This window comes from Archocentrus centrarchus, chromosome 18, assembly GCF_007364275.1.
Source record: "Archocentrus centrarchus isolate MPI-CPG fArcCen1 chromosome 18, fArcCen1, whole genome shotgun sequence".
Lineage (NCBI taxonomy): Eukaryota > Metazoa > Chordata > Actinopteri > Cichliformes > Cichlidae > Archocentrus > Archocentrus centrarchus.
Window position 1 is genome coordinate 1,229,905 of NC_044363.1, and position 12,166 is coordinate 1,242,070.

General features: G+C 42.0%; 3 protein-coding genes across 5 annotated transcripts in view; 2 read left to right on the forward strand and 1 right to left on the reverse strand.

Annotated features, from left to right (window-relative positions):
* The first annotated feature begins 318 nt into the window (after nt 1-318).
* On the forward strand, nt 319-4,620 carry LOC115797159 (UDP-glucuronosyltransferase 1-2). Its single transcript, XM_075074445.1, has 2 exons — nt 319-357; nt 2,002-4,620. The coding sequence occupies exon 2, from the start codon at nt 2,005-2,007 to the stop codon at nt 3,592-3,594; it is 1,590 nt and encodes a 529-aa protein (XP_074930546.1). The 5' UTR covers nt 319-357; nt 2,002-2,004; the 3' UTR covers nt 3,595-4,620.
* Nucleotides 4,621-6,699: 2,079 nt separating this feature from the next.
* Nucleotides 6,700-9,234, forward strand: LOC115796736 (probable G-protein coupled receptor 132). Its single transcript, XM_030753154.1, has 3 exons — nt 6,700-6,823; nt 6,902-7,749; nt 8,286-9,234. The coding sequence occupies exons 2-3, from the start codon at nt 7,169-7,171 to the stop codon at nt 8,707-8,709; spliced, it is 1,005 nt and encodes a 334-aa protein (XP_030609014.1). The 5' UTR covers nt 6,700-6,823; nt 6,902-7,168; the 3' UTR covers nt 8,710-9,234.
* A 548-nt stretch (nt 9,235-9,782) lies between these two features.
* The window catches only part of LOC115796735 (prostaglandin D2 receptor 2-like), a 30,079-nt gene continuing 27,695 nt past the window's right edge, over nt 9,783-12,166 (reverse strand). For all 3 annotated transcript variants that reach the window (XM_030753151.1, XM_030753152.1, XM_030753150.1), the window contains exon 2: nt 9,783-11,572. In XM_030753151.1, the coding sequence (XP_030609011.1) occupies nt 10,484-11,551 (1,068 nt within the window). In that variant the 5' untranslated portion in view covers nt 11,552-11,572 and the 3' untranslated portion in view covers nt 9,783-10,483. The remainder of the gene's footprint in view (nt 11,573-12,166) is intronic.

The window sequence follows — 12,166 nt, forward strand, 5'->3', positions numbered from 1 at the left end:
TTTAATGTCCCTCACAGCTTCAAACGTTCCCATTCCCCTGAGAGAACGAGCCAGTGTCCTTGCATTTACCTTCGTAAATGTGCAAACTCATACAATGCCACGTGAGCAGAGGACAGAGCAGACTCACACTACGCTATTTTAACCCGTGCTCTGACGCACAGGACACAGAACTTTGATTCACCTCTCATCTACAGATGTGTTTTCAGGCTGTTGACCCTTTAAACGCACACTTTGACCTATTAAACGGCTTGTGTGTGTTTAAAGGTTCAGCAGTCTGAAAACACATATCAGAGTCTTGGCTCACGTAATACCTGCAGGTGAAGTTACACATCTGGGTTTTGACACAGCAAGAAGCAGGTGAGGTATATGATAATCTAATAATGATTTAATTAAAAAAAAAATATCAATCATAATGCAACACTTTAGTTGTGTATTATCTGAGCACTGTTTAGTGATTGCTTTCTTTTTTTTAATTACATTTTTATTTAATCAGTGACACAGAATATTCAGGGTGCAAAGCAAATAGCGTGAGACTTTGCATGTGACGCATACTATTTATATAGAAACAATATATAAAGAGCCAAAGTGCAGAAGATGTGCCACAAGCACATGATGCATGCCAACATAGAACAACCTGAAAATGAGTGTTCAGAAATGAGTTGTGAAAAAAATAGAAATAACCAGAATGAATGCACTTCAGCTATGAAAGTTAAGACCAACAGCGGTTAGACGAAGATTGTGTCTACAGCCTGTGGCACGTCTAAGAGGTTTTTAAATTTTTTAAACTCCATAACAGAGTGCATCCATTGGTTGATTTAGAGTTGTGCTTCATTGGTGTTGAATGCCACATTTCTAGTGTGCTATTTTTCTATTTGTGTGTATGAATCTGGAGACCCTAGCTGTGAAATTTTAATTTTCTCTTTGAAGAATTACATCAACAGATTAGACAGTGAAGATTGGTTGCAAAAGCAACGTCCCGTGTATAATAACTGGTTTAATAGTTCTTGTGTTCTTTTTGGTTAGCAGTGGGGGTTTTTTTGCCTTGGAGCTCCACTGCGGATGCCATTTTTCCCAGTTTTGTGTTGCTTTTTGAAATCTTTTAACCTACTTCCCTTTGTCAGGCAGGTTCCATTTAAGTAATTTGTGATTTTATGATTCAGCAGATCTCACAGTAATCAGTCCTGGCTGATTTTATATATATATATATATATATATATATCCATCCATCCATTCACTTCCGCTTATCCTGTTCAGGGTCGCGGGGGGGCTGGAGCCTATCCCAGCTGTCATAGGGCGAGAGGCAGGGTACACCCTGAACAGGTCGCCAGCCTGTCACAGGGCCAACACAGAGAGACGAACAACCTTTCACACTCACATTCACACCTATGGGCAATTTAGATTAGCCAATGAACCTAACCCCAGTAAGTGCATGTCTTTGGAATGTGGGAGGAAACCGGAGTACCCGGAGGAAACCCACGCAAGCACGGGGAGAACATGCAAACTCCACACAGAGAGACCGTGCTGCCCTATATATATATATATATATATATATATATATATATATATATATATATATATATATATATATGATTATGTGATTAATCACAGAGGGAACAATGCTTTTTTTCACACAGGGCGAGGTGGTTTAGCATAGCTTTTGTTTGTTTGTTTGTTAATAGATAAAATCATTATTTAAAAGCTGCATTTTGTATTTACTTGGGTTATCTTGTTTCAAATATTAAAATTTGTTTGACAATCTGAAACATGTACGTGAGGCAAATATGCAACAAAGTGAGAAATCAGTAGGGGGCAAATACTTTTTTATAGGTAAATTGGGTCCCAATAATTAGCCCTGGTTAGGTTCTGAAAAAATGTGCTACTTGGCATGGGGCTAAAACATCAAACAGTCTGAATCTTAATGATTCAGCAGTGACTTGGTGAAAGTTAACAGGCTAAAGTTACTGAGTTCATGAGTCTAATTGTTTCTATTGTTTCCTCCAGGAAATGTCCAGTCTTTCCATCCCTCTGTTCCTGACGACGTTCTACTTCCTGCTTCTCAGGCCACCGTACTGCAGCAGCAGCAACATTCTGGTAGTGCCTGTCGATGGTAGCCACTGGATAAACATGAAAGTGATCCTTGAGCGGCTGCACTCCAGAGGCCACAACATCACAGTGCTGCGCTCTGCAAAGAGCTGGTACATTCCTAGCAACTCTTCCATTTATACATCTATAAATATAAGCATGCTGGAGGATGAGGCAGACATTGACTACTACAACAAAATGCTACAAGATGTTATGGGATGTCGCAGTTATCCTACATTTATACGCACTTTCTGCCAGCAGCAATTGATCACATTGATGATGCTGCAGGGTCACAATATTCTGGCCAGATCAACTGCTACAATAATAGAAGACACAGTTTTTATTAAGAAGTTGCGGGATACCAAGTTTGACTTGATGTTAACCGACCCTGGTATGACAATAGGTGTAATTCTTGGTAGTTACCTCAAGCTGCCGATGGTTTTTAATGTGCGCTGGATTAATACGGGAGAGGGTCATTTCACCATAGCTCCCTCTCCTGTCTCCTATATCCCTGTGCCAGGAAGTGAGCTTGATGATCAGATGGACTTTTTGGAAAGAACCAAGAATGTGCTACATTATCTCCAGAGTGTCATCGAACAACATTTTATAATAAATCCTGCCTACTCAGATCTGCTCCAGCAGCACTTCCCTCCTGGTACTGATTTGCTGTCTTTAGAGCGTGCAGCTGACATCTGGCTGTTGAGGGCAGATTTTGTCTTTGAGTTCCCCCGGCCCACCATGCCTAATGTAGTATACATAGGGGGGTTCCATTGCAAAAAGGCCCAACCTCTCTATGCTGAGCTGGAAACATTCATGGAGAGCTCCGGAGAACACGGGGTGGTGGTCATGTCTCTGGGGACATTGATATCAGCTCTGCCTCGCAAGGTCACCGAGGCCATCGCTGCTGCTTTTGCTGAGCTCCCGCAGAAGGTGATTTGGCGGTTTGTAGGGGAGAAGCCTTCATCTCTTGGAAACAACACCCTGCTGTTGGAGTGGCTGCCTCAGAATGATCTCCTGGGACACCCCAAGACCCGTGCCTTTGTAGCCCATGGAGGCACCAATGGTATATATGAAGCCATCTACCACGGTGTTCCTGTTGTGGGCCTGCCACTCCTCTTTGACCAATTTGACAACATACTCCGGCTGAAGGTGCGTGGTGCGGCTCGGGTTCTAGAGGCCTATTCACTGACCAAAGAAGAATTCCTGAATGCTCTTAAGGATGTTCTTGAGAACCTCTCTTACCACAATAACATGCAGCATCTCTCCCAGCTACACCGTGACATTCCAATGACTCCTATGGACACTGCCATCTTTTGGATTGAATATGTCATCAGGAACAAAGGAGCATCTCATTTTAAGTCAGCAGGTTTTCGTCTCCCCTGGTATTCCTACTTTTCCCTGGATGTGGCTGCTTTAATCATAGCCATAACTGGAATTTTCATGTGCTCTTTCGTCTTTGTCTGTTGGCTCCTCTGTTGCCGGAGGTCCAGGAGAAAAATGAAACCAGAGTAAATCCTGCAAACATGATTCAGTCTTTGCAAATGGAGTTTAACAGAGTTGTGTTACATCATGAATAGTCTTTACCATCATGTTTGCCTCAAATCTTTGCCCTACTCAAGAAATTGTTGTAAAACCTTTATTAGACACAACCAATCAGGTGACAGAACTGCATTTGCTCACAATGTAGGAAACAAAGTTTAGAGTAGTGAACAGCTGAATTACCCCCGCAGAAATTTGTCATTTAGAGAGAATAACTTTCTTTCATATAGGCATCATATAATTTTACTTATGCTTCCAAAATATATCCTCAAAAATAAACAAAACATGGAGCTACTGTTTAAAATGGTTCCTATTTATTACCTAATGGGCCTTGGCTCAGTTCAGATCAGTTCATCCACTGCGTGAAAGCAGCTGTTTGAGCTCCTTTTTTGGCCAACTTTGTTCTGATTGGCTGACATGAACAGAAGGTTGGAACATTAAATGGGAAGAAGGGAGCTGTATGCATAGATGGAGCTGTTTCCCTGAGATGATCATATTAGTTTTGGAGGGGGTTTTTGGGCTCTGCATGATATCACAGCCAGCAGATCCCTGTGTGAAGCAATTATTTGAAGGGTTGCCCATATTTAATGTGACCAGCCAGCATAACAGCACAGAAAAATGACTGAATACAAAAAAAAGCAAATGAGATGAACTCTTTTTGATCTTAAGTATAACAGCTTTTTTTTTTAAACTTCTGCATAGTTGTAGGCCAAAGCTCAGAGGACTGCAGGCTGCGCTGGATGAGAGTGTGACATCTGGCATAAGCTGCAGCTGGTGTGAAATTGATACTCTTTCATGATTACTATGCGTGAAAATGCAAACGTACAAAGAACTCACTCAAAAAACAAAACGCAAATCCTACATGTAAATGAAAGACACTGGAAACCAATGTAATCTTCTTTTCTTTGTATTTCTCTGATGTTTGTTTGTGTGTCTTTCATTCGGGACCATTGAATCTTTTATAAAACTGATCGACTGCAAAATATCTGCTCTCTTCTGCTGGGCTGTCACCTATAAATGTTGACGAATGCAAGTAAATTATTATATTTAATGTCACAAGAATCATAAATACTACATTTATTTTGTACGTCTAAACAGATCACAAGTGTTGCAGTTGTGGGGCTGCTGACGTCACTGCTGCAAACCACCAACAAGTGCAGTCAACGTATGTTTCTTTTTTCTTCTTCTTCCTTTTTTTTTTTGTGTAGCTAATTTTGGAAAGAACCTGTCAAGCAGTGACACACACTTTGGTCATAAACTGTTTGCTTATAATAAGCTTATAAAGTGCCTTTTAAAATAGCAACAGTATGTCCAGAGTACATGACATATTTCACAGCTGACTTCACCTGCCACACACGGAGAAGTATATTTATGATCTTTAAAAAAAAAAAAAAAGTGCAACTGTATTTGCTTCATAACTTTATGCTCTCTGAAGGTCAGTCTGCTAGTCTGTGGGGCCAACTACCCATTTTTCAGCTAAACACATATACAGGCCATGACATTCTGTTACAACTAGTTTGTCTTCTTTACAAATGAAGATAAACTTTAAGAAATTTATGTGAATGCAATCCCTGTGGCTTAAAAAAAGGTGTTTTTTTAAAACTATAAAGTGTTTTGTATTGGGGCCCTAATAGCCCAGTAAATGACATTTTTAGTGGTTAATGCAAAGGTCACATGGCAGACTATCAGGGCCTGTAAACGAACATTTAGACAGACTGCTTCTGACTTACACTGTAGGCAGCAAACAGCTGCATCCACAAAGACATGAAGACCTACATACAGAGATCTGGGGAACCTGTGGGGCCAGTAAAGTCTCGGGGGACTTTTTTATTTATTATAAACAGTCTCGTGTTATCTAATAAATCAAAGTTTTGTGACATTTAAAAGAAACAAAGTGAGCGATTAGGCTCCCCTCCCTCTGACACCATGTGGTAGAAATACTGAGTAATACCTATTGTCTCAATACACCCATTCTTCAGTCAAACAATTTCAATTGTGTACGTTTTTTTTTTTCTTTTCAGTTGGCACTGTATGAGAAAAGTTCCCCAGAGCTAAGTGTAACACATTCACCGTCTACAAACGATATTAATGAACTCAGTCAGAAAAGAAGCTTCTTTTTCTTTTCTTTTTTCAAATTTTTCAGTTTCAGTTTTGCTGCAGTGTTGTGTTTGGTTTGTTTAGGGTTGTCATCTCTGTCCAATCTACTCTCAGCTGCACCCACAAGCACAGAACACACAGACCTGCACACCCACTTATTTTTTTTAGCTATTTTTGTGAGAACATCGCCCGTTACCCTAATTTAAATCATCATAAATGAACAGTTCTGTTCCAAGCTTCGATGGAATTCTAGCCTTAGCCTTCACATCAAGTTTTAATCCTCAAATAACCCCTGAAAACAAACTTAAACACACTCTCCTGTTTAAAATGTTCTCACTCTCAAAGTCTAAAGTGTTAGTCCTCTCAACAATAGCAAGAAAAAGAAACACATTCGCGCACAGCTGTGCTTGCATCACCTCAGAGGACTAAAATTCAAACTGTTCCTCACAAAAATAACAGAAGTAAACACATGCACAGGGAGTTGCTATTCCATCACTTCAGATGACATTATGCTACTTTCATTTACTCCTTGAAGATGCAGACTAACTTTAACTGATCTGCTATTATTTACGAGAATTAAGAGAACTCTGCTCATTTATGGGGAGAAAAATGCAGCTAATGAATAAAATTTTACTGTACATATATGATGTGAACATTATTTGGTTAATAAATAAATCAATATAAATAAATAAATGCTATATAAATAAAACTGACTAGAAGTTTAGAGATATCACAGACTATGGGTTAACACGACTGGGCGCCTGTAGCTGGGGACCAGTTATAATTCACAACAGTGGACACATCGGCTGCTGCACTCACTGCGCCTGCCCATGCCCAATCATTGTGGCTACTACAGAAGCAAGAAAGAGAGAGGCTCAGAAAAAAGAAGGGGCTTGTTTTTGTTCTGGGACAGAAAGGCGTTCTCCTGCCTCAGGATGTTGCCTTTAAAGCTGAAGAAGTGGGTTTCCTGTGGAGGAAACGATCACAGAATAGACAAGGCTCGGTCGAGGCACCGTGTTCCTAACATTTCTTGAGCACAGGTCACCCAGCTGCAGAGTGGGCTGCACACTTCTGTGGGACTAAGTCAGCCTCAGAGCACTGAGGGGTGAGTTAAAAATTCTTCTTAGCATTTTTATGGTTTCAGTCCTCGTGCACTTGAGGTCTCATGGCATCTGCTTTGCAGGTTTTCATTTCCATCAATGGATCCAGGATGCTCTGACTGACAGCATGAAAAGTGAGGCTGAGCTTTTCCACAGCAGAGTGGCTTTATGAATATTGCACAGTGGACATCAGGAAGAATCCAACTGAGAGCAGAGTCTTCTTTTCTTTCTCTATGCCTTGAGTGAATGAATGGGTGTTCCTAAATTAACTCACCGCTCTGTGAGTGTGAATCAGCATCTGATTGAGATCACCTCAAGTTTCTCATGTGACCTATTTGACCCTCAGAGACATGTCCAATGACACCTGCAACCTCCCATTGGACACGGACGTATTTGGGCTGACCTGTATTTATGGCCTCGTCTTCACTTTGGGTCTGCCCAGCAACCTGCTGTCTCTTTGGGGATTGTACCACCTGGGCCGCTCAGGTGGGGGAGGCTGTCAGCTGGTCTACATCCTCAATCTGCTGCTGTCAGACCTCCTGCAACTGCTCACCCTGCCCCTGTGGATTCTTTACCTCCAGGGTGCACACCGCTGGCCCTACAGCCAATTAACCTGTGAGCTAGTCAGCTACGTGTTTTACGTAAACGTCTATGCAAGTGTCATGTTCCTGTGTCTGATAGCTATAGACCGCTGCCTGGCTATTGTGTACCCATTCAGCAGCCGCAGGGTGCGGACAGTCAGAGTCGCAGCAGTGTCAGGTGTAGCGGTGTGGACCCTAACCTTCCTGTTCTGCCTGAGCGGGCTGCTGCCGTCTGTGTTCGACTCTGACAGGCTGCTGTGTTTGGAGCAGTACCCCGTCAGCCCCAGATATGCTCACTTTAAGATCACCACTGTGGTTCTAGGCTTCCTGTTGCCATGTGCCATCCTAGGGTGAGTTAATGCCAAAATCTACACTCAATGCTGTGCCTCCATAAATGATATTAGAAGTTCTATAGTTCTGATTTCATCTTTTCCAGTACACAACATTTAGAAATTAACCAGCTTAGGAGTGAGTCATTTAAGGTTAGAGGGAAGGTTGATGTTAGGTCGATATCCACCTCCTGACTGGAACTCCCAGTTGAAAAGGCCTTTAACAGAAACATTTTAATTGCCCAAATTAAAATATGAGGCATTATTTGCAAGTTTTAAGTTTCTGAAAATTTGTCTATTTAACATAAGGATGAAAGAAGACTCAACCCTAACCCCAGAGAGGTCACTGGTGACCTGGGGATGCTAGGTTAATAAATATGTGACCAAAAAAGTGAAGCAGACTATTTACCAATCTGAATACTAAAATAATACTTTTCTTTCTTTGTAAATAGCATGTTTATCCAATAAACCTAACATTTCCATGTTCTACTGAAGGACATTTTGCATATTGGATAAACAGGCTGGTTTCTGATCTCCAAATCTGCTTCCTCCCTCAGCTACACCTCAGCCCACATCGGGGTGACACTCAGGCAGTCGCCATCCCTCTCCGCTCATGAGCGGCACAAAATCGTGGGAATTCTGGTCGTGATTACTGTCAACTTCATTGCTGTCTTTGGACCCTACCACCTGGTGGGTGGATACAGGTTTGTATCCTTGCTGCTGACCGATGAGCCATGCGGATTGGAGCATTCACTTTTCCTCGTCTATCGTCTGTGCTACGGTTTGACCAGCCTCAACACTTTGCTGGATCCCCTCTTCTACATCTTCCTGTGTCCTGATGCTCGGCTAGAGCTGCAAAGGTCCCTGCCCTGTTTGGGAAGAGGGCAAAACCCCGGCAAAAGCATAACCCTCAGTACCAGAGCCGACCCAGACACCAAGAGGGAGAGTGAAAGTAGACAGAGTAACCTTCTAGGAATGTAATTTGGACTTGACCACAAATCCTCCTGGTATTTAATCAGATCAATTGTGCCACTCAGTGGGAAGGCACGTGTTTAGTTTTTGTCCTCGCGGTGAAAACATTTTTATGCCTCGCAGTGTTTCCATCTGAAGAAATCTTTTGAATTCCTGATTTAAATACTGCTTAAAGACAGAAAATATCTATTTGTGTGCAGATCTCAAAGTTCAAGTTTCATATTTGTCAAAATTGCACAACTACTCCATACTGTAACTACTGTGACTTTGTGAAGAGATTTTTTTCTACTGCTCAGTTTACAACAGTTAACTGCTTTTACTGACACTTCCATTGTCAGGAATTTTAAAAATAGAAAAGGTGTGAATCACTATGGAAACACAAGCAAGACTGTAGTTATGTAACGGTAAACAGCGAGTCATACTACAAAGCCAGAATGCTTTTCTTTCCTTTTATTAACATTGTAAAATGTTATTTTTCACAGCTATAAAAGTACTGAAAGCACACGAATTAACACTAAAACAAAGGTACAATACACTGTCTCTCACAGCTGGTGTGAGCACCTCATCAAAAAAAAAAGCAAGAGGAACATGCCGCATCTGAAACAAAAAAAAAATGCTCGTGTAAGCACAGCTTCTGATAACATCTAGCGAGAAACACATCGTGCGTTTTTTTTTTCTTGCAACCTAAGTGAAAAACAAAACATGTTTGCATCCTTTCTTTCGTTCAAATACATTTACATTTGAATCAAACACCCCAGTCAGAATAAGACAATTACACAGTATGGAGCAGTTTCTGCCAGTTTACCACAACACAAGTAAAAGTATTCAGGGCATACTGCACATGACTGTTTGGCAATGCTGGCTAAATTATTGCTCGCCTGTGAATTGGAGCATAAAGGAAACTGGTTTGAAGTGCTCTTTATTAGCTGAGAGCTTGACTACAATTGAACAAAAGGGAAAAAAAGGCTATACTTTTCTATTTAAGAACTATAAACTAAACTGAAAAAAGTCACTTATTTCATTTTTTACAGTGTGTCACTATAATAAGCACAATGAAGCACTGTTACAAAGTTTTGCTGAGGCAGGGACATCTGCATATTTGTGACAAGTGTAATATGTAATATGTATTGCTGTTTTTTTTATTTTATTAAAAAAAAAGAAAAAAAAATATTGCAACTTTGGTCAGTACAAACTGTTAAAAGTGGCTCTTTACATAGCTCTTTTCTACTCTTCTTTGAGCACACAAAGCCCTTTATACAACATGCCTCTTTCACCAATTCACATACATTCATACAAGCACTTCTTTCCACAGCTAACTGCTTTCTTTCTAACATTCACACACATTCATACTCCGACGGCTGCATTGGAGATTCAGCATCTTGCCCAAGGATACTCTGGCATGCAGCCAGGGACTGAACCACCATCATTCCGACTAGTAGGTGACCTGCTTTACCTCCTGAGCTACAGTCACCCCAACACACTAAACTAGAAGATGTTAAATATAAGATCTGACAAGAAGGCTCACGTATTCTTTTTAATTACAGTTTTGTGTTAAAATCTTTCCCATTTGGATGCTCAAAACAGCCTAAAATTCTACTAAAGGGGGTGGATGTTAATTTACTCCTCTCCTTGGAATAGGCACTAGTGACTTGATGGATGGGTGGGGAGTAAAAGATTAAATTCTAAAGTAAGACAGAAGATATGTGAGTTTCATGAGAAAATGCTGTATAATTGGTACATGATCCAGTTGAAGTTACTAAAGACATAACGGTATGTTTCAGGTCTAAGTTGAGTTACTGACACTTTCTTCCTGAGTCAGAGTTGGAATGGAATTCTTCTTTCTCATCATCATCTCAGTGTTGCCGATAGAGCTCCGAGCTGTGCTGCGGCGCCGGGAAAACTCTGCTAGATCCTCAGCCAGAACACTCTCCATCACTGCACCGAGAGAATGTCTGATCTTTCTGCACAGGTCAGGGCAGCTGAACACATACAGAACCGGGTTGAGGACACTGTTGAGGAAGCCGATCGTTGCTGCAACTGGGAGGGCCTGTATTATAAAGGTCTGTACAGAATGAGTGCTTGGAGCCATCACCTCAATGACTATGAATAAGTGGTACGGCGCCCAGCAGAGTACAAAACTCACCACCACAGACACTACAAGGCGAACAAAACGGAAAGGCCGACGGTTGCCTCTGCGGGCCAGTCTGGAATTTACAGTAGCATAGCTGACGATGATGATGACCAAAGGGATTATGAAGGCAATAAAGAGCTTCATTAATGCCAGTCCTTCCTTGCGCTGCTTTATTATTGCTGTCTGGTTCTTTGGCTCAGGCAGGAATCGAGCGTAATCATAGTAACAGAGATTCCGGCCGTCCGGTAAATTGATGACTTTACGGAACAGAAAGAATGGGATAGTGCAGACCACAGCCATGGCCCAAATCACCCCACATATCTTCTTCACTAGGTCGATATTCCTGTAGTTTTGGGCCCAGACAGGTTTCAGCACCACTAAGCAGCGGTCCATAGAAATGGCCGCCAGCAGGAAGCCACTGACAAACATGTTGAGAAAGAAGATGGAGGAATGGATGCGGCAGAAAGTTGTCCCCAACGTCCAGGTTTTGCCAAGGGCCAGGTACAGAGTGAAGAAGGGCAGCGAAGAAGTGGCCAGCAGGTCAGAGGCCGCGAGGTTCAGGATCCAGATGCTAATGATTGTGCGGCGGACACGGAAGCCCACCACTCCGATGATGAGGAAGTTTTCCACAATACCAATGGCAGAGAAAATGCCGTGGAGGGTGATGGTAAAAACATTCACAGAAGTTGACCCAACGGGGTGGCTGATGTTTCCATTCATCTTAGATGTTTTGCTTCACAGCTGAAAAAGAAAGAAATCATAACAGGCAGTTAGGACAATTTTGTTATGAAAGAATAAGACCATTTCAAAACTTTTCACTTTTAAAGAAAGAGGACCATGAAAAATGTCTGCGGTTATTGTCTAAATATGGTTTCAGTACGAGGAATGGTTCAGGAGTAAAAGCTGATTTGGTTTTTCTTGTTCATCCATCCATCCATTCACTTCCGCTTATCTTATTTAGGGTCGGGGGGGGGGGGGGGGGGGGGGCTGGTAGCCTATCCCAGCTGACATAGGGTGAGAGGCAGGGTACACCCTGTACAGGTCGCCAGCCTTTCAGAGGGCCACAGAGAGACAGACAACATCCACACTCACATCCACACCTATGGGCAATTTAGAGTTTCCAATTAACCTAACCCCAGTAAGTGCATGTCTTTGGACTGTGGGAGGAAACCGGAGTACCCGGACACGCAGAGAACATGCAAATGGCAGAGGGAGGGGCCTGTGCAGACTCGAACACGGACCTTCCAGATGGTATTGTAACTTTGAGGCAGCGGTGCTAACCACCATGCTGCCCTGTTTTTCTTGTTCAGGAACACTAAATAGCTATTTGGAGCT